Here is a 26833-nt window from a genome sequence, read left to right as displayed (position 1 = left end):
ACACACACACACACACACACACACACACACACACACACACACACACATATATATATATATATATATGCATACATATATGTGTATGTATATCATATATGTCTATTTCTAGGCCTCTTCCAAGGGTAGTGTAAGGTAGCTCTATACTCATACTTTCAAATGCTTTGTTTGAAATGTAAATTTATCTTCCTATTCCATGAAGATATTCCCAGTTGAAGCAAAATTACAAAAGCATCTGGTTGACGATGGTGAAAACAACAGGGAAGATGCAATGTGAACATTGCTCAGCAGCAAAGCATCTTAATATCACTTCACATTGTGAAGCTCTTAACTTAGCATAGTCTCCTCCCCATGATAGATGAAATAACAATAATAAAAAAAAACTACAATCCTACATGGAAGGAACCTACAGCTTGAGATGAAAAGTCTCCGAGCAGACATTCACCTAGTTCTATATTAACTGTATTTGGGTCCATCCACCATAAAAATGTTACACAGCTGTGCATTTAGTTTATAGAAATAAACTATACAAAAATGAAAAGAAAGAAATTTCAATTACAATTCTAAAGAATTTCAGTGAACCACCTTCCTGTTAATGACAGTGTGATTATATGGCTTGAATAGCCATTAGCCCATTTTTTCCTTTTTTTTTTTTTTTTTTTAATTCTCAAGCACAGCACATGTTAGTGTCTGATGCTGGACGAGTCTAATAATCTATTTAAAACACATTGTTTCCACATATAAAACAGAAATGTTACTAGGATGAACTAATGAAGAAGACAGGAATAAACTGCTGTGCCTACCAACATGGAGAGTAATCCAATCACAGAGCGGCATAAGCCGTTCGTTGTCAACAAACAAGCAAGCAGTAAGTAAATAGCGGAACATGACGTGAAGGTCTCACAGTGAATACACGCCTTTCTCATCTTGCAACCCCAAATCAAGAAAGGTATTGCCGTGAAAGGACACTTGTGGATTTGACAGTGAGAACTTATAGAAGTATGGAAGATGATCCCTTACAAAAACAACTAAATAAAACAAATTCTCTTGACCTTGAAAATGTTTTACAATGCAGAAGAATTGGCAGACACAGCGTAAAAACAACGATATTCAGAAGGTGTGAGAGAGACAGCTAAGACTGATTCTGCTCAGGCAGAATTTTAGGGCTTGGTTCCTAGAACCCACAGGTGACTCACAACTTGTTTGAGTCTCGTTCCCGGTAATCTGATCCTCTCTCTGGATCTCTCTGGCACTGAAAACACATTCTCAAATTCACATTCAGACTTGCCTATATATATATTTTTTTAATTAAAAATAAAATCTTTTAAAAACAGACAAAAATTAAACTAGGAAAAGACACAAATTTAAATTATTTTGAAAGTGCAGAAGACCCAAAATGATGGCATCAAGGCTAAAAACAACAACAACAAAACCTCAGAAGAGTAGGGAAGAAAGAGATCTGCAGGCTGCAGAGATGTCTTCACAGTTAAAATGTTCATCTGTTTTGTTTTGAGTTTTCGGTTGCATTTATTTTATTATTAAAGTGTCAAGGGTCCAGGGAATAGATTAGATGTGGAATGTCCACAGCTGTCATGTATGTTTGTGCTGTTGGGGAGAGTGTACAGCTCTTGGAGATAGGACCTAGAAGAAAATCTCAGGTGAGATTTTCTCAGGACACTCCTGAAGTCCATCTCCGAGTTGTCTCCATGATGGTGCCTTAGGCCCTTGTAACTCTAAGTTTAAGTAAGCAATTCCTCTCCTAAACAAAGCATTTTCAGCTATTTTATCAGAGCCATGAGAAGAATTAGTATCTATGTTCAGGAAAGAATGTGAGTGAAGGAAAAAAAAAAAACAAACAAACCTGGATTTTGCTGAACCTTGAATAATCCATTGCGTGTACAATTAAGGAATGCAAAATAGTTCCAAGCAATCAAACAAACAAACAAAACAATATTGTAAAAAAAAGTTTGAAAAACCAAATGCACCACCAAAAGCAAAAATGAAAACCCTAGAAACAAACTCGCTATATCAACACACAACAGGTGGAAAAGTCTGTGACCATGAGCGATCAATGAGTCCTATTGCGCATACAACAGCCAAGTGCTTCTCTGCAGTGTAAGGACAAAACACAGCCTGAGGCAGTGCCTTCATATGGACTAGCATCTAGAGTATCTCACAATGACTCCTTCTGTTAAAAAGTTCTTGTTCAGTCCCCAGCACTCACAGACAACTGGAACTCTAGTTACAGACACCTATAATGCCATTTCAGAGATCTAATGTCCTCTTCTGCTCTCTGTGGGCAGCTGCACTCATGCTTGCACACACACACACACACACACACACACGTACACACATTCACACACTTAATGGCTTTTCTTTTAAAAAGGAAGAAACAAATTTGGAAAAGTAAAACTACTAGAAAGTAAATACAGAACCACTGTGACTTATGGAGTTCAATAGATTAAAGACTAACTTGGACACACTTAAAATGGAACAAGGAACGGGATACCATCTAGACTACAGTGAACACAGCTGCTGCCACTGTTCAATAATAATTCTCTCTCTAGCTCTATCTCCACTTTCTTTATTTCTTCTTCCAAAATATTTTTAATCTCCTTCCTGACGTGACTCAGTGACCAACATGATTGATAAATTTTCTCCTCTGGTGACTATCAGAATTCAGTATATTAATAGTTAAAACCATAAAAACATTACTCATAGAATTCTAGTTGAAACTTAGGGGATGACAGAATAGGTGCTTTGTATTTGGTAGTCAGGAAGAGTCATTAAAGGAGGTGAAGCTTTAGCTTAAAAAAAAAGAGTCATGAGGAAAATATCAGCCAAGCAATGTTTATGAATTTTCTAATTAAGGAAAACAATTAGCGCAAGGGCTATATGAGTCATACATTCTAAACAACCGGAATGAGTTTGTCCTGGCTAGGAGGGGTTTGAATTGTGCTTGAAACACCAAGAAGGCACATAAAAACAAGGTGACTGCAGAGGGTCTTTGTATAATCTGTTTCATATCTAGAAGCAACCTGCCTGCTCGACGTTAAACAGAGTAAATTGTGTTGGTGATAAGAATAGTGGTGAGAGGTGGTGTTGCTGGTGGGGGGTAAAGTAACAGTGAAAGGGATAGATTAGCATGCTTTGCACAAGAATAGTAATCGAGGAATTGATGAGCCACTGACAAGTTTGAAATATATATCAGATGAAGAGATGCTAGAGGTTTGAAGTTGATAGGAAGTGGGGTTGTCAGCGAAGTAGGAATTTCAGCAACTCCAAGATCCAGAGGTAAGGCTTATTATGTTCCACTTAAGGCTTATTATGTTAATCACCCTTATGCCCTCTACTTATGGGTTTCCAGAGCTCAAAAGCTCAGTCCTTCATATGACCAGCCTTTTTGTTTTTATGAATCACAGATAGTTAGAAAGTTCTCATAGATTTGACTCATTTTTTCCTTAATGGTTTCCCAGTAAACCATGTAGTTTATTTCTAATCCTTCTGTTATAATTGTATTTAATTTAGATTATTTTATCCCAACCAAATATAATGAGTTTCTACCTATTAAGAACTATTAAGAATATATTTGTGTAGCACTGGTCTTTAAAACTCAATATTTTGAGTGTTTAATAATTTAAATTTGTTCTGGCTTTTTATTTTAACCCAAATATATTATCTATAGTGTTTTAGCTTCTTGGCCCACAAGACTATTTCTGAAATCAACCTGGCACAGAACTATACTTTTTGAGACAACCTGCAATCTTTTTACTGCCATGATTGTCTTTATTCACACACGTTATTTATTAATATACCCATTATCAAAAAACTATGGCCAAATGCTAATTAGTCTAGAAGTTCATTATTTTATGCATTAATTTGAAAATGTAACCAGCTGAAGCTCAGTATACCTGACATTTAATATTACCTCTATTCTTTAGTCTTAAAAAGACAAAACATTATTTTTTTAATTTTTTATTAATTACACTTTATTCATTTTGTATCCCCCCATAAGCCCCTCCCTCCTCCCCTCCCGATCCCACCCTCCCCTTTCTGCATGCATGCCACTCCCCAAGTCCACTGATAGGGGAGGTTCTCCTCTCCTTTCTGATCTTAGTCTATCAGTTCTCATCAAAAGTGGCTGTGTTGTCCTCTACTGTGGCCTGGTAAGGCTGCTCCCCCCTCAGAGGGAGGTGATCAAAGAGCAGGCCAATCAGATTATGTCAGAGGCAGTCCCTCTTCCCATTACTATGTAACCCACTTGGACACTGAACTGCCATGGGCTACATCTGTGCAGGAGTTCTAGGTTATCTCCACGAATAGTCCTTGGTTGGAGTATGAGTCTCTGGGAAGTTCCCTGTGTTCAAATTATCTTGTTCTGTTGCTCTGCTTGTGGAGTTCCCATCCCCTCCAGCTCTTACTATTTCCCACTTCTTACATAAAATTCCATACACTCTGCCCATCAGTTTTTTTTTGTTTGTCTTGTTTTTTCTTTTTTTTTATTATTATTTTTTTTCTTTTTAGTTACATTTTGTTAACTCTGTGTCCCAGCTGTATCCCGCTCCCTCATTCCCTCCCCAACCCCACACTCCCTCCCTGGTCTCCTCCCTGCCCCTTTCCAAGTCCACTGATAGGGGAGGACCTCCTCCCCTTTCATCTGACCCTGTTTTATCATGTATCTTCAGGGCTGGCTGCAAAGTCCTCCTCTGTGGCCTAACAAACTGCTCCTCCCCTGGGGGGGGGGGCGCCCTTGATATCCTGTTAGAAATAGTCCGTGTTCCCCTTACTTTGGAAAACTACTTGGTTACTGAGCTACCATGGGCCACATCCGAGCAGAAGTTCTAGGTTATATCCATAGATGGTCCTTGGTTGAGTGTCAGTCTCAGAAAAGACCCTGTGCCCGGATATGTTTGGTCCTTGTAGAGCTCCTATCCTTTCCATATCATACTAACTTCCCTTCTTTCATATGATTCCCTGCACTCTGCCGAGGGTTTGGTTAGGAGTCTTAGTGTCTGCTTTGAAACACTGCTAGGTAGAGTCTTTCAGATGCCTTTTGTGGTAGACTCCTGTCATAAGTTCAATGCACATCCCATTTGTCTTTCTAAATGAGGATTAATCACCTTCGCCTGTGTCCACTTTCTTGATTATCTTCTTTAGGTGTGTAGATTTCATTATGTTTATCATATCTTGTAGGTCTATATAAGCGAGTATATACCAAGTTTGTCTTTCTCCTTCTGGGATACTTCACTCAGAATGATCTTTTCTAGATCCCACCACTTGCCTGCAAATTTCATGATTTCCTCCTTTTTGATTGCTGAGTAGTATTCCATTGTGTAAAAATACCACAATTTCTGTATCCATTCCTTCGTTGATGGACATCTGGGTTGTTTCCAAGTTCTGGCTATTACAAATAAAGCTGCTATGAACATGGTTGAACAAATGTCCTTGTTGTGTACTTGAGCAAATTTTGGGTATATACCTAGGAGTGGTATAGCTGGGTCTTGAGGTAGCACTACTCCTAGTTGTCTGAGAAAGCGCCAGATTGACTTCCAAAGTGGTTGAACCAGTTTACATTCCCACCAGCAATGGAGGAGGGTTCCCTTTTCTCCACAACCTCTCCAGCATGTGCTATCACTTGAGTTTTTCATCTTGGCCATTCTGATGGGTGTAAGGTGAAATCTCAGGGTCGTTTTGATTTGCATTTCCCTAATGGCTAATGAGGTTGAGCATTTCTTTGTTTCTCTGCCATTCGATGTTCCTCTTTCGAGAATTCTCTGTTTAGCTCTGTTCCCCATTTTTTAAGTGGATTACTTGGTTTGTTGCTTTTCTGCTTCTTTAGTTCTTTATATATACTGGATATTAGCCCTCTGTCAGATAAAGGGTTGGTGAAGATTCTTTCCCAATCTGTAGGCTGTCTATTTGTTTTGATGACAGTGTCTTTTGCTTTACAGAAGCTTTGCAGTTTCATTTTTTTAAAAAATCAAAAAATTATTTAACTACCAATATATTCCATCTATATTCACAATTTTGATGAAAATAATATACCTAATGTATATATTTGGAGAGAGATTATAAATAAGTAGAAAAATAACACATGAAACAATTTTTGTTATTTTAGCTCATAGGAAGACAGTTTTTCAACACCAAAGATCATGGTTGTAATTGTTTCTCTTACTTCTTATTTTTTTTAACATAGAGGCAAAAATACTCAACAATTTATTTGCAAACCAAATCTAAGAACACATCAAAAAGGTCATCCACCATCACAGGCTTATCCCAGTGATTCAGGCATGATTCAACATATGAAAATATGTCAGTGTAATCACTATATAAACAAACAGAAAGAAATAAAAAAAAGCATGATCAGCTAATTCGATGCTGAAAAAGCTTTTGACAAAATCCAACACCCCTTCATGAAAAACGTCTTTGAGAGGTAAGGAATAAAAGAGACATAGCCAAACATATTGTAGGCAATTTAAAGCAAATCTATACCCAGCATTAAACAGCCAGAAAGTCAAAGAAATCTCACTAAAATCAGGAACAAGACTGTCCTCTCTCTCCATATCTCTTCAATATAGTACATGAAGATCTAAGTAGAATGATAAAAGAACTGACAGAGGTCAAGGGGATACAAATGCTAAAGCTCAACGATTGAATACTCAGGGTTTGTATCTTGTCGAAATTTTGGAACATACATTCATTTATATTTTAATCCTTCTGTTACATAACCAGTTTCTAAACATGCAAAAATCATTACTACTTCACTGTCTTCATAGCCAGTTTTAGTCCCACAAAGTGTAGTATTTTTATTTTTAGCCATGTGGAGATTACTAAGCTATTCACAGATGCTTCAGCCTTCTACTGGTTGCCTTTATTTTTTTTTAATTTAATTTTATTTATATATTTATTTATTACACTTTATTCACTTTGTATCCCCTCTGCATCCCCCTCCCTCATCTCTTCCTAGTCCTTCCCACCCTCCCTCATCTCCCCCTATGCCCTTTCCCTAGTCCCCTGATAGGGGAGGCCTTCCTCCCCTTCTATCTGACCCTAGCCTATCAGGTCTCATCAATGGAGAAACACTTTGAGTGCTGTATAATTGAGAACTAGATATTAAAATTCTTCTTAGTCACTGGAGCTTCACTGAAAGAACAGATATATTCTATACCTTCCAGTATATAGATATTCAGTTTTCTATTGTTTTATTATATTTTGCTCATGGAACATTTTTCTTTACTGTCTCATGTCAATATCAACATGAAACTAATCTCTTTTTTCTTAATCCCTACTAATTTAGTCCTACCAAAGAATGAGTGGATTTTATGTATATGTGACTACAGTGGAAAGTGTTGAAAGACAGATAGACATACATATATTTAAGTTTCTTTTTTTTTGTGGTTTAAGCTTGACTTTTTCTTTTTTAAATTTTATTTTATTGATTACACTTTATTCACTTTGTATCCCCTCATAAGCCCCTCCCTCCTCCCCTCCAGGTCCCACCCTCCCCTCCCTTTCTTCACACATTACCCTCCCCAAGTCCACTGATAAGGGAGGTCCTCCTCTCCTTCCTTCTGATCTTAGTCTATCAGATCACATCAGGAGTGGCTGCATTGTCATCTTCTGTGGCCAGTAAGGCTGTTCCCCCCTCAGGGGAAGGTGATCAAAGAGCAGGCCACTCAGATTATGTCAGAGGCAGTCCCTCTTCCCATTACTATGTAACCCTCTTGGACACTAAACTGCCATGGGCTACAGCTGTGCAGGGGTTCTAGGTTATTTCCATGCCTGGTACTTGGTTGGAGTATGAGTCTCTGGGAAGACCCCTGTGTTCAAATTTTCTAGTTCTGTTGCTCTCCTTGTGGGGTTCCTGTCCTCTCTAGATCTACTATTTCCCACTTCTTACATAAGATTCCATGCACTCTGCCCAATCATTGGCCATAAGTCTCAGTGTCTGCTTTTATAGTCTGCAGGGCAGGGCAGAGCCTTTCAGAGGCCCTCTGTGGCAGGTTTTTAGGTTGTTTCCTGTTTTCTTCTTCTTCTGATGCCCATTCTCTTTGCCTTTCAGGACGGGGATTGAGCATTTTAGTCAGGGTCTTAGTTTCTTGTTTTTAACATTGTTTTTGAAGTTCAGGGAGGAATCCCTTTCAGCTTTCTCTATTTTCACTTTCCAGATTCTTCTGCAACCTTTCCCTTATTCCACCTAATGATTCTTAACATTAAGCCCTTTCTCAGCTATTCCCATGAAGTCTATCTTCTCTGTCAGTCTCAGCTAACTTATAATCATCACACTTCTCTTTGGCAAAACAAAAACAATACAACACTTTATGTCTTCAGCTTTTCAGATTAAGATACAGTGCTGTTCTATACATGCTCAAATGGTCCAGCCTGATGTTTTGATAAGCCTGAGGAATTTTCTATACTATATCTGCTCAACTTAATTTCCTTTGCTACTTATTTATTCATCAAATGTTTATTTGAGGAACTGAAAGTTTGTTAAGCAGAAATTTATGGCAAACAACAGCAGCAGCTGTCCTAAAAGAAATAATTAACTTGTTTTCATAAATGCTAAGTTTGCATACAGAATATGCAAATACTTAGCATAGGTAGTCTGGAAGATACTAATGGGCTTGTCAGTATCAAAGACAGTTGTGTGTGTCAAAGACTTATTTGACTGTGATGGGTTGAGTGGGATTTCAGAGGGAGGCAATGTTGAATCAGAACCCAAAGTAAGCTCACTATGGATTGGATGAAGAGTCACCTAGGCAAGAACAATCACTGCAGGGAAACTGAGGAGGAAGGGAATTAAGTCTACCAGCTTTGCAGTCCATGGGAGGTGAGCTTTGCAAGAAAGGTTGTGGGATAGAGAAAGGTGAGAGGGTGTCAAATGCTGACGGCATCAAGATGAACATGACAGTTTCTGAGAGGCAACTCATTTTCAAGAATTTCATTTAATTAAGAAAGTCTGAAGTCACCTTGCTTGATGTTATTGGGTGAGTGGGAAGCGCACCTGAAAATAGTGTCATGCAAGTTTTCTGTTACAACAATTGTTCAGAGCATAAAATGAAAAATAAAAATTGTCTTTGTTTTTATACTCACTCTTTAATAATTAGAAACTAGGATCTCAATTGTCCCAAAGAAAATTCTTAATTAGTATAGAGTTGCTGGAGAGATAGTACACCTGAGGTATTCATAAGCTCAACATAAAAGGCAGAAAGAAAGAAAGACAGAAAGAAAGAAAGAAAGAAAGAAAGAAAGAAAGAAAGAAAGAAAGAAAGAAAGAAGAAAGATTTTTAAGATGAACATACTTTATGCGCACTGTTGAAGTGTTGGTGTTGAACTGCAAGGGAGCAATGCATGCTATGTATGATGAATGAACATAAATGCCTGGACTTATATTCTCAACGTTTCAAAAGTCCATAAATAAAAGGAAGATTCTATGGCCTTGAGGTTTTGGGGGGATTGCTTAACATGTTAAGAAATACTGAATTCAGTCCACAGCAACATTTATAGAAAATGTTTTCAGCAAAAGAAACAGTTTTCATGATAAGCTGATCAAGGTAAAAGTATCTTCACATTTAGTGGGAAAAAAAACAATTTTTAACATATTTCTGGCTCTAATATTGAAGTGGAAAATCAAGAGAAATAATCAAATGGATTCAAGAAAAATAAGTAAACCCAGATCTAATCTTCAGTCTAAAGTATGTATATAGGGGTACAGATATATATTTTTGGTTCTTTCATGTAATATATCCTGACTGCAGCCTCTCTTCCCTCCATTCCTCCAAGTCTCCTGCACAGTCCCTCTTCTCCTGGAGAGCCACTGCTTCTCCTTAGCTTCCCTTCAGAAAAGAGCAGGCCTCACAGGGATATCATCTGAACACAGCATAATAGAATGAACAAGTCTATGCATAAATCCTCATAAACAGGGCCTACTAGGCAGCCCACTATGATGAAAATAGTCCCCAAACCAGGAAAAAGAGTCAGAAATGCTCCCACTCTCACTGTTAGGAGTATCACAAAAACGCCAAGCATATATGCAGAGGACCTGGCACAGACCCATGCAGGCTCCGGAATTGCCACTTCAGTCTTTGTAAGCCTCTATAAAGTCTGCTTTGTTGATTCTGTGAAGACTTCTTCTACTGGTGTCCTTGACTCCTTTGGCTCCTACAATCCTTCCTACCCCTCCATTGTGTGAAGGCAGAGGGAGGGACAACACACCTAAACTTCTGGCTTTGTTTATTGGAGCATAGACGCTTATTACAGATATTTATAAGGTAAAAATGTATTACTTTGTGCATTTGAAACAATAATATCCAATATTTTGAAAAACTAAATTAAAATTCCTAAGAGAGAGAGAGAGAGAGAAGAACAATCAAAATTGCTACCACTCTAAAAGAAATTACAAGGACAGAAAAGTGAAACTGTAGGGAGGCTTAATAAAGAGAAACTCATTTGTGGTAACAGTAGGTTTAACCTTTTAATACAATAAATAACTCACTTAGTTAGGGTTTTATTGCTATGAAGAGAAGGCATGACAATGACAACACTTATAAAGGACAACATTTAGCTGGGGCTGGCTTACAGCTTCAGAGATATATTTCGTTATCATCATGATAGGAAGCATGGCAGTGCCACGCAGGCATGGTGTTAGAGCTGAGAGTTCTTCATATTGATCACCAGCACAAAAAGACTGTGCGCTGCCCCGGGCATAGCTTGAGCATGTAGGACCTCAAAGTTTCCCTCAACAGTGCCATGCTTCCTCCAGTAAGACTGCACCACCTACGAGCAAGTATTCAAACACGTGAGCCTATGGGGAACATTCCTATTCAAACCAACACACCTACTAAGAGGAAGAAGGTCAGATGTGACTCAAAAGCTGTAACTATTTATATTTAGTGTAAGAACAAATACACAGCAAGATATTGAAAAAGCAGATTCAGGGAGCAGCAGCGCAAGAACAGTACATCAGTGTGTGACAGAGTTCGAGTCAGCATGAAAGCACTGACCAAGACAGAGAGGCTGAGCATTCCTAAGCATCACATACACCAAGAAGATGGCAATGCATGCCTTCCCTTTCTATGCTACTTGTAGGAATTTATAGCAGAATAAATATTTGGAAGAGATTTTAAAGGTATATATATATTTATAGATTCATAGATATGTATACATCGATGTATACATACACACTATTATGCTATTGTGTTTTGTTTTTGTTTGGGACTGAATCTATGGCTTCAAGAAGTAAGGCAGCCAATTCACCATCCAGCTACTAGCTTCAACCTTCTTTTATTTTTTATTTGAAAACAGCTTCATTAAGTTGCTCCGGCTGATTTTCAATTTCCTATCTGCCTTCCCCATTCCCCCAAATATCTAAGAATACAGATTTGTTCTTTATAGTTGTTTGGTTTTGTTTGAAGTATGTTCTTTCTACATATCTATGCCACACTGCTTAGCTCAGGCTGGCTTCAAATTTGTAAATCTCTTGACCTAACATTCCGAGTACTGAGATTACTAGGTTGTATCACCATGTCCAACTGCATTAAAACATACTTATGTTTCCATGTGTGCTTTTCTAAAACAAAATAATTAAATGATATGAAAATAGGAAATTAGAAAGGAAATGTTTTATGAGGTTTACAGAGACTAAATTAGCACTTGACAAACTCAGGAAAATAAAAAAGGAAATTGAAGTGTGATAAAATGAATATCACGATCATGGTCTTGATTTAAATGTTCACGTAACAAAGATATCATATAATATTGTATAAACTGAGATTAGCTCTAAATTGACATAATCTATAAACTAAAGCATTAATTGAAAGCTATTAATCTGATTGCTTTGTAAAGTTTATATATATATATTTTTTTTTCCTAAGTCTTACAAATCTGAATAGGAGCAATTGCAAAGCCAATTATACACATATAAAATTATCTTTTTCATTTATCAGTGTTGCTCCAGTATTTAGAGTCTCATAGGGGGAGAAGTGGATGCATATTTTGTGTTTGTTGAATAGTAAAAATCACCAACTTTCAGATAAATTTGAAAGCTGCCACCCTTCTTGAAAAACTTCATCCAAAGTGGAATCTTACCTGAGTATATTTGCTGCATTTACTCAAGTAAACATATGAAGTCTGAGGCTTTACAGGCAAGGTAAATGTTACATCATTTCTAAGAAATGAATCAAGAAAACTTCTAAATACTGATTTGAAAAACAATGTTAGAAACAACCAGTGTACGTAAGAAAGTCACATGCATGAAGACGTGTGTAAGTCTACATAACCTATATCAGAGCTGGTCAAGTGTCTAGACCTCATGGCCTGCCTAGATGCTCTATGCATTTAGAGACTGAATCCCATCCTGAGAGTTTAGAACACGTGTAATTTTAAAACAGAAAAAGAACGTAGAGATTGTGTTCCCCGCACTGGCATTGGCACCATGCTAAAGCATGGCCGTCTGAAATATTTCCTACTTGCCAGTTTCCCTGTCTCTTCATCCACAATGACTGTCAGTGTACATGGCAATTGAAGTGGTCTTCACGTTCTTCACTACGTTAGCTACTGCTTTGCAAATGTACAACATTCCAAGATTGCCCCATAGAGTTGGACTTTTCTAACGATATTGCCCATTTATGGAGGTCCACTTGGCTGAATGTTAACTGACGTTATGAGTAGCTTAAAAAATGCAGAGATTGTTCACCATATGTTTTTATTTGTCCCTGAAAAGTAACATAAAAAATTAAGAAAACGCGGAGTTAGCATCCTGGTTATATTAGAAACTACAAACACTGTGTCTCATAAATTTATATTTATTTTAGTAAATGTATGTTAACAACACTGTGTTAAGGTACAACGTTCTGCAATAATGGAAACACGGGAGTTTGTAATGAGATATGACTAGAATCACCAGCTCTATCATTTCCGGACCCTGCAAGATACATCTCTTCATCAATATATTGACTAAGGTTAAAGCAAATACCTGAAAGACAGAAAACCTTCCAGCAATACAGCAAACCCTGAGAGCAACTCAAGATCTAGGTACCAGTAATGTCTATGAAAAAGAAAGTATCTAATTTACTACCTATAGCTTATACATGTAATTAAGGTCAAACAACCATTTATGTAATATTTTAAATTTAAATAACATTTATTTTCTATTAATAGTGTGGCAGTTAGGCTCAATAGCTTACAATATAATATACTAATTACATTTCTGGAAGATCATATTAAATAATTCCCTTAAATAATGTAATATGTTTCTGTGGAATAGCTTATAACATTTCCAGGAACTCTATATGTAGTAACATTTCTTTAAATCCAATTATTCTGTGGCTTTCTGTTAAAATAATAAATGAGACGTAACTTGGCAAGTTTAAAAGTACTATAGAATATGATCTATAATTTAAAATCAAGAAGAATAATTTTATTACAATTTCTAAGAAAATGTTTGTCACGATAGTGTATATAAGGGTAAGACCTATCAGAAAATCAAACTAAAAGTTGCTTTAAAAATCAAAAAAAACAAAAAAAGGAAAGAATTGTATATGAAAACTCTTTGTTGGCAATCAGATAGTGAGCAAGAGCGAAGACCTTTGCTCAGATTTACAGCACACACATAAGAGCCTAACAGCAGGAACGTCCAACCCAGTGCCGAGCCTGAACATGAGGCAGCCGAGCACCCAGTACCACTCTGACACTACAGTCCTGGGAATCCAGCACACTCTGGACTGTGCAGACACTGCAGGCTCATGGAAGACATATACACACACAGGCAAACACTATGATGAACTGAATCAAACTAAGCTTCAAATCTCTGTATCCTCTAACCAAAGCTTTGGATTCCTGGATTACTTCTGAAGCCAGTCTGTTTCCCTTAAGAAAATCTGGCTTCCCAGACAACCCCTGGCTATTTTGCTTTTGTGATTTTTTTTTGCTCCATTGGTTCCCGTGAAGGTTGAGAGACAACTCTTTCGGGCACTGTCATACCCATGTTGCTGCCTTTGAGGCCTCTGCACACAGGACCCCTCTCCATGTCAGAAACTTGGTCAAAAAGAAACCAATCTCTGCACTAGTTTGAAAAAAAATCAGGAATTTTTTTTTTCTAAAGACAGTAGAGTCTGCTTATATATCAAATTCTTAAAACCTTTTTGGGCCACATTAAAAAAAAACTTTATTAAAATCTGCAACATAAGATGTTTTGTCTGCAGCAAAACGTAGTAGAATAGGCAAGAGGAAAGCACCGGGGTGAGTGCTGACAGAATGAATGAGAAAATGCCTTCATGTACCGTTGAGATTGTACTGAATTGCAGTGTGCATTTGCTGTGTCTGTGTTCATATGTCTACTCTCCTCATTATGAATCAATACAAAACATTTCTCAGGCAAATCCCCAATACCGGCACATAGTAATTCAGTAGTTCACATGCACAGAGATGGTGCAAGGCCATAAAATTGGGTAATGTGTAAAAATTAGTAATGAAAAATCCTTCTCTAATTGTGTACATTGATGACTTCCAGCGAGGAGCAACATGTCCTCCTTGGTGACCTTTCAGAAAGGCCATGAACTAAATAAGGACTAAAATGATATTAACGGATAGGTCACAAGTTACCTGTGGCACCTGCACATGTATTATCATACAATTTTCAAATATATTTTTAAAGAGGTCCAAAGACAGCCATTGCCCTATGTATTTATTTCAAAAATCATTTATGTCTTGAATAAAGATAAATAATATATAGTCTTACTGTGGAGGTAACGCACACACATATTTAACATGTATTTGTTAATAACATGTAACAAATATTAACATACATATTTAACATATATGTGTTAAATACATCCAGAAAATGTGTTTATAAAATATCACATAAATTTTGAAATTTTACAACTTCATGTATGCTTCTAAACATTTAAACTCTTTTGTGAATATGCTAGTAATACATATATGATTGTTTAATGCTTTATCCATTCGTAGAAGCATCTTAGCTACCTAATTAAGTAACTTATGCCAAAGTATTTGCAAAGATTCTGTTTTATTAGTGTGGGAAATAACAAATATATCCCTGTAGCCAGATAGGAGAATATCTAAATATGATGATGAAACCTGCAAATAGTGGATAGCAAGGACTCGCCACTGACACCTAACATTTTAGTGAGTTTCTCAGGTTCCCTGCATTTTAAAAATGTCTTTACTTATTTAAATGTTTTTTTTATTATCTAACAATTTATTACGCAACTTTTACACTTGAGTTCATTTAAAGTTGTGTTCTACTCATTTGTTTTATTCTTTGTTTTTATAAAATTAAATGTCTGCAATCAGTAGTAGATACTATTAAAGTGCTTTCTATAATTAGTCTTTGCATTCTGCTTCAAGAATCACTGTTGATTGTGGAGACTCCAGGGTCTGCCTTTTTCTCCTTCTATTTTTTCATAAAACGCTTGGATATATAAGCACTTAACAGATGATTATAAAGTGAGATTATGCAAATATCAAATTTACATATAATACAAAAAGGTTTTAAAAATTAGAAAACTTCAAATATGAAAAATACATTCTAATGGCGGTGGTCTGTGTCTCTTCACTGTATACATATATTTCAACTTCATTATGATGAAAAAGTCTTGACAAGCAAAATAGTTGTGCCAAATATTTTTAAGTAATATGAAAATAAATGAGATTTTCAAATAATTATAACCAGTAGAGATGCAAGTCTAGAATACATAAACTGTAATCAACTAGCCTCAGAGATTATGTTATTGCTTCTTTACAGAATTTACTTGTCCACAATATCTTAGGGCAACAAAGTGATAGACTTTTTTATGTGCCAACAAAAAAAAATGTATTTCTCCTGTTACATTTTGATTAATAAAATCTCATTTAATTTTTCTGGGTGTAGTACTTGAAGTTATATTGTGGGGGCTGGGTGTGTAGTTCAGTAGTAAAGTTCAAGTTTATTCTTTATTATATAACAAGTTCCAGGACATCTAGGGTTACATGAGATTTTTCTCCAAACAAAGAAAATGAAAAAAAAAAAAAGTTTGTATGTGATAGGAAAAATAAGATGTGTGTGTGTGTGTGTGTGTGTGTGTGTATACACACATTATATCTATGTAATAGATAAAATACAAATCGTTTGGCAGTACTAGGCAAGTCAGTATTTCAAGGAGACCAAGAGGTCTATTCCTCAATATATTGATGTGGAAGTGGTTTTGGCACTGTTGCTGAAGTTGAGATTAGAGAGGGCCTTTACACAGATGTTGCTGTAGCGAAGGACCTTTCCATTGGAGGAAACCTTGAGCAACGGGATAGTTCCCTGGTAAGCAGCAGTAAAGTCTGAACACTGCACGAGTAAGGCATAACTCTCGGAGCTTTGTGAGACACAATAATGCCCTGGATTAGGTTGCTGTTGGTAGAAATGCCGATTCTGCAGATTATGAAGCCAGTGTATTAAATGACAGTGTTAATGCCTGCTACTTGGTGTCATATGCTTGTCCATATATTTAAAATAAAAACATAGTAAAATAATGAGTAGACATGTTTTAACTTTTGGTAAATTAAATCATATATTAGTATCTCCCTTACTTTCCAAACAAAAGTCCCATAACTAATCATTGATGAAAGTGTACTCTAAAGTCTATTTGTTTCCCTAGGGACCTTGTACCTATCAAATCCTAGGCCTCGGCTTAAGGGAAATTACTTTCAACACCTTTCTTTCATGCATATAACTTCTGGAAACTTCTGCCTTTAGCAAGAAACATAGTGAATGACTGAGGGGAAAACCCTAAAACTTGCAATTCATCTTCTGTCGTTTTGGGTTTTCTGCATAAATAGCTATTTACTCACCACTTCCTCAATGCCATCAATGTATTGACAAAGGAAACAACCCTTTGTTTCCATAAGCCATGAACCATATGTATATTTGTCCTATTACTCTGCTCTTTTTCATTTGACTTCACAACTTGCTTCCCATTGCTTTCACCAAAGCAGTTCATCTTTTAATTTGGTTATTTTCCATGTGTAACTAATGTAATATATTGTCTTTGCCAATGCAGACTTGTATCCATATGAACTTACCACTCAGGAAGACTGTATTATCCAAAAATCATACTACAGACCTCATTGACCACATGAAAGCACACCAGTACAATAGCTTTGTCTTTTACATTTGAATGATTAAATTGTCCTTTATTTTCATTAGAAACAGAGATAATATCATTATGAAAGATGTGAAAGACAATATAAATGTTTTGAAAATAAGTTATTGGGAGATATGGAATATTTGTTGCCAAATCTTACTCTTTACTAAAACTAAGACAAAAGAGATGTATATTTTCTAACAGTTTAGAATGTAGACATTGGATAAAAACTCTCTTGGTTAGATAAAAGCATGTTCCAGTTTCAGTGATAACTTTATCTCGGATTAATAGGCCTGGAATATTTTTAAATGTTTCTATAGTGTTCATTTGTCTTCTAAGAGAGAAAATCAGGGGTATATCTTACATAGCACACACAATTTGTTTATAACAGGGCCACATATTGTCATTTTGGGCTTCAAATATAGTTCAGTGGCAGAGAGCTTGTCTAATGTATATTGAGACCGAGGACTTGATTCTCATCTTTTAAAAGCTTTCCAGTTAAATTATATTAAGAAACATCATCACTAATATTCACATGGACATAAGAATTGATGGCAGGGGGTCACTAACATTGAATATAGAAGTGTCATTTGTATTGAAAATATTTTTATATATAGAAATTACTTGGCTAGCAATAAAAATAATAGCCTAAATTCTATTCCAAGAAAAAGTACTTTGTTTATGTTTGAGAAATCATTAGACATTTAATGTAATATATTTTCAGCTAATCCCAGTAGTGATTTGACAATATCCAAAATCAAGCATCAGGATCATATTTCCTTTCAAGTTTCAATATTTTCCTCAGAAGCTAGATATAGGTTATTGTCATGCTGCCACTGACATTAGGAATGGTCTTCCATCAAATTGGTTCTGTCATTACTTTTTAACTTAAAATTATTTTACATGGCATAGATGTTTTCTTTCATCCTTTGTATTATTATGTCAAAACACCACAGTGTGATTATTAAGGCCAACAACTGTATTGTCGAAATATATCCTCTGATGTAAATATTGAAAGTGATAAAAACTTGTGAAACATGCAAGTTAAATTATAATTTTAATTAGAAAGGTAATGTATAATGTTAATAAAACTTAACCACTAATATTTGTTTTCTATTGACGATACAATGACATTTAAATTGCATAATAGTTTTAAATACATAATAGTGAATAACTATATTTAAAACTTTCTAAATAGTAAATTCAATAGTAATTAGCTACCTCTTATAAGCTCAACGAGAAATGGTTTACACAGCACATGGTTTACATAGGAATGAATGAAAGAATGTTGGCAAGTATAAAAAATAGTGATGATTTTATTTAATCAAGTAAATTGACATTTTATTTATATTTTCATTTTCCATTTTCAATATTATCCAAAGTGACAGAAAGAGACACACATGTAAACTTCTCAAATATCTGAGGATGTGAACTCTTTAGTGAAAGCTCTAGGAAGAATTTCTTTAAAGTTGCTTTGTCTGGGGTCATAATTGATTGAGATTTTGATTGAACAGACAACATGCTAGTCTTTTTTGTTACATCAAAGACCAGAGTTGGTGGAATTGCTGACTTCAAAATATGTTGTAAATATATTGTATTTTAACATAAGTACATTTAAACATTAATGAGTAAAGGGCTGATTAGTAAAACTTTTGGACAAAATTTCATTCTCAAATGTTGAGTGTTGAATACCAAGAGATCAGTATCATTCATGATGTAAGAAAAAGTACCATAGTATTATTCTTGCTAGAGATTTCCTTTCTCAACCTGAAACTTGGGAATTAGAGCCATCAAATATTCCATATGTTAGACGTGTGTTTTACTAGATTTTTTCACTACAACAGTTCAGTGAGCACAGCTCTAATCAGGAGTTCTGAGCATATAATCTCTTTAAGCATATGAATTTTTTGAAACATACTACACCAAATTTTCTCTCCACACTTTCTTTCTAATTATCTGCTAGGCACAGACAATTAATGTCTTTCTTAATAGATTTATTGTAGACAATTAGATAACAAAAACCTAAAATCTTTTAGTACAGTTTTTTAACAAGAAAAGAAACAAAATTACTGAGGCTACCAGATTTTTTTGTAAGCCTGGAAGCATACAAAGGCTACCTCATCTTTGGATTAAAAAAAAAAATCATCCATTGTCTGAATATTTGCCTTAGAAAGTTAGATAACAGAGCTGTGCACTCCTCCTGAAGGTACAGGAAACCTTGTGGGGTGCCAAACATTTAGACCGAGGCAGCAGACACCCAGTCAGGATTCTCCCAGGGACAACAGTTAATAGTATGGTTGTATAATTTTTTTTCTTCTGATATGTGACTTCAGAACATTATCAGAGAAGAGTAAAATATGTTCTGTTACTTAAGCTGACTTAACTTCGGATTTATCATTTACTGACTGTTATTATTGTTTCTTGAAAGCTGTTCATGATTTCAGGTTTTCTACATTAAGCTTAGATGTACTCCTAGCAGAGCAGCATAGAGAAATTAGAATTGTATATTTATCCATGACTTCTAGGTCTGTGTTAGGAACATATTGCATGGGACAGTAATGTAATTTGTGAGAAATGTCTACACACAGGCTTTCATATACCTTTATTCTGTCTTTAGAATTTGGAATGATGGGAGATCATACAATTAAAAGTCAGCGACCTCGATCTGTCCATGAGAAAAGGGTCCCTCAGGAACAAGCTGATGCTGCTAAATTTATGGCACAAACTGGTAATACGTTAGTTACATTTTTCTATTTATTGTTGTTAATTTAATGAAACCACTGCATGTTTTCATGATCCTTTGCTACACATTTGTCAGTTTTTGGAGCTGATTTCTTTTTTTTTGAGCCATTTTTTGTCACCAGTTAACGTCCATAAATAAAGTAGCTGTGAATGAAAAATACATGAAAAAAAATGTGTAAGACTTACATTGCTTTGGTATGGGACACTTAGAATTTATATATATTTTTTCTGTTAATTAACCACTAAAATGTGTCAATACACCTTTAAAGGAAAGCAATAACGTTCCCTTTTCAAGAATTATTTTTTGGAACTTTCAAGAAGTATAATTTAAATAGGACTCAGATGATGAAATTTAACTTAAGAAAATTTGATACATTAAATATTCTTTCATATGTTATATTATCTATAAATATTGCTTGATTGTTAAATATAGAAATGTTAGGCTTTTATAATTTAATATATGATTTGAAAATAAATTTATTGCAGAATATAAATAGTAACAACTTGATCATCTAATTAAATATCAACAAAATTGGCTTTCTGTCTTATAAAATTATTTGGTCCTAGATCAATCAGACTATTTTCAAACCCTTCTACCAATCTGAATGTGACTGAAAAGTGCATTGTTTGACATAATTTTTGATGCTCATAAATATACATGAATGGATATAGCCACGTAGAATTTATGCTTTAATAATCTATAAAGTTTGATAAAGTGCAGTGGGGGTGATTTGGCTTCTCAAAGTAAGTGGTCAAGAATTCTGCTCAGTGACATTGCACGGAGCCTCTCCCAGCTGGAGATGTTTAAAGCTGCATTGCAAACTTGCTCAGCATTTAATGTTCTTTTTCAAAACTTACAACTAAGTTTATCTTTGTTATTACAAAATTGTATGCATTCCTTTCTTGTTTGTTTAGCATTAGTAGGAAACTACAATTATGTGGTCAGATCTGAGACATGATATTCATACTGATTTTAATGAAACTCTCCAAAGGATAGGATGTTTCCTTCAGTTCATGTGTTCTTTGTGGTACTATTTGTTTAGAACACTGTACCTGAAGTTATTGCTTAAAAACTATAATACTGATGTTGAATTGTACTCTTGGAAATAGATGAGAGGTATATTCTAATGTATTAATTGTAACCCAGTTTCTCAGATCATAATATGTAGAATGAATTCTATAAGTACACAGTTTAAATTTTTAAAATATTTTATGTTATGGCCTGATCCAGAAATGAAGAGAACTCCCTTTGCTGGATTGCTTTTGGGGTACCTCAATTTAAGAGGAGTTTTATATTTTTATAAGCTGTCTCCTCAAGTTGAAAATGAATTACAGGGTGGTTCAAATGATTCTCCAGATCTCTAAATGTGTTTTGGTTTGATACCAAGAGTAAAATAATTGATTCCATGAGCAGAGGTTGAGGAACTTCTGTTCTCAATGGAGATAAAACATGGGCTGACCACTCACTCACTGAGACATCTTTTCTTATACAGAAGACATAGCAAAAATTGGTTTACTGTAATTGCTGAAACTTGTCATCAAGGGGGAGTGAAATGGAGAACTACATGTTTAAATTTCCAGATATAAGTGGTAAAATTAGTTTGTTTATTTAACGTTATGCAATTAAATCAAGAGTTTGTTTAAATTCCATTTTTAATGTTTGTATACATTAAGAAAATTCCATTTTCTGTCAAAATATTTTAACAGATTTAAATATAAACATTTATATTTAAATATGATGATATTTAAAGAGGAATTGGTTATGACAATTTATACATTTGTTTTGGATTTTTCAGTCATTATTCTTTTCTACACAATGTATATTTTTTTTCATTAACAAGTGATTTGGTAAGTAGATGACACATTGATTAAAGAGATCTGTGACCAACTTTAAAACCATTCAAACATCATGTTAACAACTCAGAAAGGCCAGGCAAAATTAAAGTTCTAAAATTATTGATAGGTGCTTGAATTTATGAGAAACAGGGTTCATAAATTTATATTAAATCAAGCTTGTATATGAAAAGGTAAAGATGTGCTTACTTTAGTATTAAATTACCATGCTGAACTAAGAAAGGAAATGCATTATATTAACTATTGTTTTAAGATTCATAGTTGAATACTAAGGATTTATAAAGTTAAAAGAGAAAAACTTTTTTCTTAAATATTAAGGTTCTTAATGATGTTAATATATACTAAATGAATAGAAGTATCAAACAGTCACATTTTATAAAATGAAGTTTCATTAATAGAATTTGTCTAGGGACCTGGAGAGATGGCTCTGAGGTTAAGAACACTTGCTGTTTTTCCAAAGGTCCTGAGTTCAATTCCCATCAACCACACAGTGGCTCATGGCCACCTACAGTGAGATCTGGTACCCTCTTCTGGCGAGCAGGCACACATGCAGGCAGAATGCTTTGTAAAAAATAAATAAGTAGATAAATAGATAAATAAATAAATAAATCTTTTAAAAAATAGAACTTGTCTATTTCTCAAATCAAGGTATTAATGTTGCAAATAAACAGTCACGAACTTTGCTGAGCATATTTTGAGAGCAAAAAAGACATAGGAGAAAAGCTAAGTAAAAAAATTCTAAAAAGCCATAAATGTACTGTATTAATAATGGAAAAAGAAATCAAAAGCCACCAAACCATATTTCTTCTCAAATAAGTGAACAGGCTCCTGCAATAAATACAATCATTAAATATTTCCTTTATAAAATAAACTTAACTATATAGAGATACAGTGACTGAATATTTTTAAATGACATTGTTCTAGGTAGCATTATTTTTCCAGAGTTTTATTCCTTGTGCTAGTAACTGAGGCAAGTCTAAACATCAAGCAGGTTGCTATAAAAGCCTAAAATTAGGATGGAGATATGGCTTAGTGGTTAAGAACTCTTACTGCTCTTGCAAAATCCCCACCTTAAGTTTCCAGAATCTACATGGAGGAGGCTCACATCTGTTAACTCCTGCTCTAGCGTATCCAACACCCTCTCTGGCCCCTGTAGGCACTGCATGAACACAGTACACATTCATACATATAGCCAAATTGTCTCATGCATAATAAAATAAAATGGAATAAAAAACTTAAATTGGACATCTGTATGTACAGTTAAGGAAAATGAAATAAAATAAAATAAACATGTCTATTTGAAGGGATATACCAAAGCTAAGTGCCAATAAGCTGGAATAAGAAATCTTTATGTTGTTAAAAGTTACTTACTTTTTAGCAACGTAGGCATGAAAGTGAGTTTATAAACAGATTTAGAAAAGTAACCATTTATTACATAAAGAAAATTGTCTGTATTAGGAATATATAATATGTGACCTAAAATAGGAAGATAACACTAAATGTTTCTAATTTCATGACTTAAACGTACCAGCAAAAATCATATTAAATCTTGTCCATAATCTTAAATTCACTATCCCTCGTGATCTCATTCACTTTTCACAAGTAGCTTTTGAGGTAAAGTATTAAAGAGTTTCAAAAAATGAATGGAACTCTTCAATTCTCCAGAGTCAATATGGAGTTGACTGAAATACTTTTTCCAGTTTTCTTTCATGCTTTGTTTCAGGATATGAAGCCTCACTCAGGTCAGTATGACCTTCTCTTGAGGAGTTTTTCACAAGATCTTTGACATTAAACATTGATGAGATCAGTTTGCTCTGTCTCCAAAGATACATATATTGGAAATGGTTCTCAGTTTATACTTTACTATTTCAGTGTCATTAAAACACCTTCCTTATAATATTAACTATTTCTAACATAACTCAATATGTTTTGCTAGATAACCCTTGACAACTTAGGGGAAAACAAATAGTATAAAAATTGTAGTGAAAATAATTTGAAGTTGATGAAAGATCAAGTTGATGGTTAGACCATTATTTTAGTGGCAAATTTTGGTTCTTAAATTTGAAATAAAATTTACTATTCATATGTTTATTTTCATATAATTGTCCATCTTCAACATGAACTGTGAGGAAGGCTAGCTCTTAGCATTCATCATTGAAGTCTCATGACCCAGCACAGCTGCTTACTGTGTTCAGTGTCATGCAGAACCAGAGATGCTGAGACAGCTCATATTTTCAAGCCCTTGTAAAAAGTTGTATATTAAATTGGGCCCTGGTATGAATTCACTACTAAGCTTAATTTCAAAAATTGTTCATCATTATAATGCAAGTGAGAAAGAAAAACTATATTTGTGGCAAAAATAGAACGTCCCAAACGTTGTCATTTCGCTTACAGAATTCGTATTGTTCTCAACTTTCTGGCTTGCACTTGATAACATATAGCCATATATTTATAATCAGCCTCATCACAAACAGGTTGGCATGTAATTAAGTGTACACTGCTTTACCATAATTTTAAGCGTAATAGTTTCTTTACTAAGTGTGATTATGTATATACAAATACATGTGTAGATAGTTTTAACCATGACCAAGTCATCTCATAAGATTATGACTTTTATTTTTCTTAAATATTATTCAAGTAATAGAGAACATTGAGACGTAACTCAAACACTACTCAGACATCCCCATAAATATTTATGAAATTAGTTATAAATAAATGTGTAAAGGTAAAAATACTATTACTCCACCTCCATGCTAAACACCACTGTCAATATTTAAAAGAAGCCATAATTAATGTGAGTCGTCATTCAAAATACCAGCATGTGTCCTTCTAATAGATAACTAGGTGTCATTGAATTATCTATGCCTCTTCATTCATGTTAGACTGTAATATAAGAACCCATTTCTCATGATTCTTCTAAGAGTTTCAACAGAGCAGTGTTTTCCTGCAAACTAGTTGTTCTGAGCCCTCAAGAAAATAAGTAAGCAGATTATACCAGAATGTAAAATCAACATCTTCATCAAACAGGTTTTCTAGCAGTGAGATCATTTTTTACAATAGATTTCTCTCTGACGAATATCTTACCATGTAGTTTGGTGTAAATTCATTCTTTTCTTCAGAACCAGTTTGAAGATGAGCTGCCTTGATTAACATGTAATGTACTTTCAAAATCATTTACTAACTCTCCAAGACAATATAGACAAAGGGACTGTCATTTCTGTCTTTGGAATTATATTTCTAAGGATTATTCTTAACAGAATACATGATATAAAGCTAAATTGCTCCTTCTTTTGTATAATCGGTGATACAAAGTTCTGAGAAGCCCCTTCCCTGTAAAAAGTTTTGACAATTATATGCATGCTTAAGATAAATATACACTATTAGCCAGATACGGCTCGACTGGAATTTGGTGCAAAGCAATGGAAAAAATTTCAAGTTAGATTTCAAAATCTAACCTAGACCTGATTCTAGAATATAATTATCCCACCCCAGTGGTTTAAAAAAAAAATGATGCTTCCTGTATTTTTATGTCATGGTTTTAGGTAATGAAAAAAAAAAAAAAAAAAAGACTAATTTCAATCTGATGCCAAGCCCCAAAAAGTTTATGAAACCCGGTGTTAATTGGCTTCTGAGGGCCCTATTTTGGAGTAAATTTTACTTCTATGCTCAGCTAACAGAAATGGTCAGTTTTCATTCAATTGAAGTAGAAAAAAAATCACTCCTTAGATCAGGGATGAAATGGTGCGCAGGAGGATATTGATAAATTACCACAAAGTAAATCATTATTATAGGTTGAAAGAGTAGGAAATCTATTTGGAATAAATCCTCCACCTGCAGAGTAGTTCAGGTGCATTCAGTCCTTAGCAATAGAAAGAGCATTCTACAACAAAGAACTAGATAAGAATGTACCAATACAGCTTGGCTCGCCAAAGCCACAGAGCATACTTAGAGCATTCTGCCTCTGTTTACATCAAATACACGGCCCTGGATAGGCTTGAAGAAAACTCTTGCAAACAGTTATTCTTACTGAACACACTGATTTCTTTCTTCACGGTGGTGTTAGCCTAGCGGACTTTGCAAAGAATGGTTTTGTTGACAAGGTCATGGCAAACAGTCTTTGTATCAGCATCACATACATCCCCCTAAATTCATTTTCCTATGAGCTGTTTTGTTCCTATGAACTGGTTCCTATGAACTGTTTACTTTGGATGTACTGTCCTGTATTTACTTTTAAATTATTCATGCATGTCAGTGTCAGTTTGGTATGATGCTTCAAAGATGAATAATCAAGACAGTATTTCACGTTTGTTTGTTGTCTTGCACGCAGGTGAATCTGGTGTGGAAGAGTGGTCCCAGTGGAGCTCATGCTCAGTTACTTGTGGTCAAGGGTCGCAGGTGCGAACCAGAACTTGTGTATCACCTTACGGGACACTCTGCAGCGGCCCATTAAGAGAATCAAGGGTTTGCAATAACACTGCCCTCTGTCCAGGTAGTGTTAGCGGCAACTACGACTGTGGATGTTTTGAATTGTGTCATGCTACGCATTTGGAACGATTTGTTATTTTCCTGTGAACTGGGTATAGGTGTTTTAATGAGAGTCTATTGGTGTAATTCTTTTCCACTGTAATATTTTACTCTGTACGTGATTAGTTCTTCTTTCAGAGCAGTAAGGGTATCAGATAAGTGACTCTCTCCCTACTGCAAATATGATTGAAATGTGTGTATCTACGTCAAAGAGTATAAACATTCAGTTAGTTTTATTGTGTTTTTAGGTGGTAAAAAATATCCATCTTCATATATGAAGAAAAATAAAAATGTCGAGCATAGTAGAAATGTGACATGTAGCCATTCACTGATATAGTTTTCAGTCAGCCATTCCCCTAACATTCATCTGACCCTATCAGGAAAAATAAATAAATAAATGTAGTAGACCAAAAATGACCTGTCATTTTATTTCATAAACTACCTTAAAGAGATTGTCATCATCACAGCAATATACTTCTTTAAAAGCCAGAGAGGGAGCTGGTTAGGGTGAAATATATGTTACATCAAAAGTGTATTATTTGATGACATGCCTGGTCTTATTGTTTTACCCTCTTAAACCAGTGAGA

At 34.9% G+C, this 26833-nt stretch overlaps 1 protein-coding gene across 3 annotated transcripts in view; it reads left to right on the top strand.

Annotated features, from left to right (window-relative positions):
• The window catches only part of Adgrb3 (adhesion G protein-coupled receptor B3), a 772331-nt gene that overhangs the window by 267441 nt on the left and 478057 nt on the right, over positions 1 to 26833 (top strand). For all 3 annotated transcript variants that reach the window (XM_055606172.1, XM_055606179.1, XM_055606163.1), the window contains exons 3-4: positions 19744 to 19854; positions 26050 to 26211. In XM_055606172.1, the coding sequence (XP_055462147.1) occupies positions 19744 to 19854; positions 26050 to 26211 (273 nt within the window). The remainder of the gene's footprint in view (positions 1 to 19743; positions 19855 to 26049; positions 26212 to 26833) is intronic.

Source organism: Psammomys obesus, unplaced genomic scaffold (genome assembly GCF_907164565.1).
Source record: "Psammomys obesus unplaced genomic scaffold, mPsaObe1.curated_primary_1811, whole genome shotgun sequence".
Taxonomy (NCBI): Eukaryota; Metazoa; Chordata; class Mammalia; order Rodentia; family Muridae; genus Psammomys; species Psammomys obesus.
The sequence above is the reverse complement of the archived record's forward strand: the minus strand, read 5'-3'. Positions and strand labels throughout refer to the sequence as shown.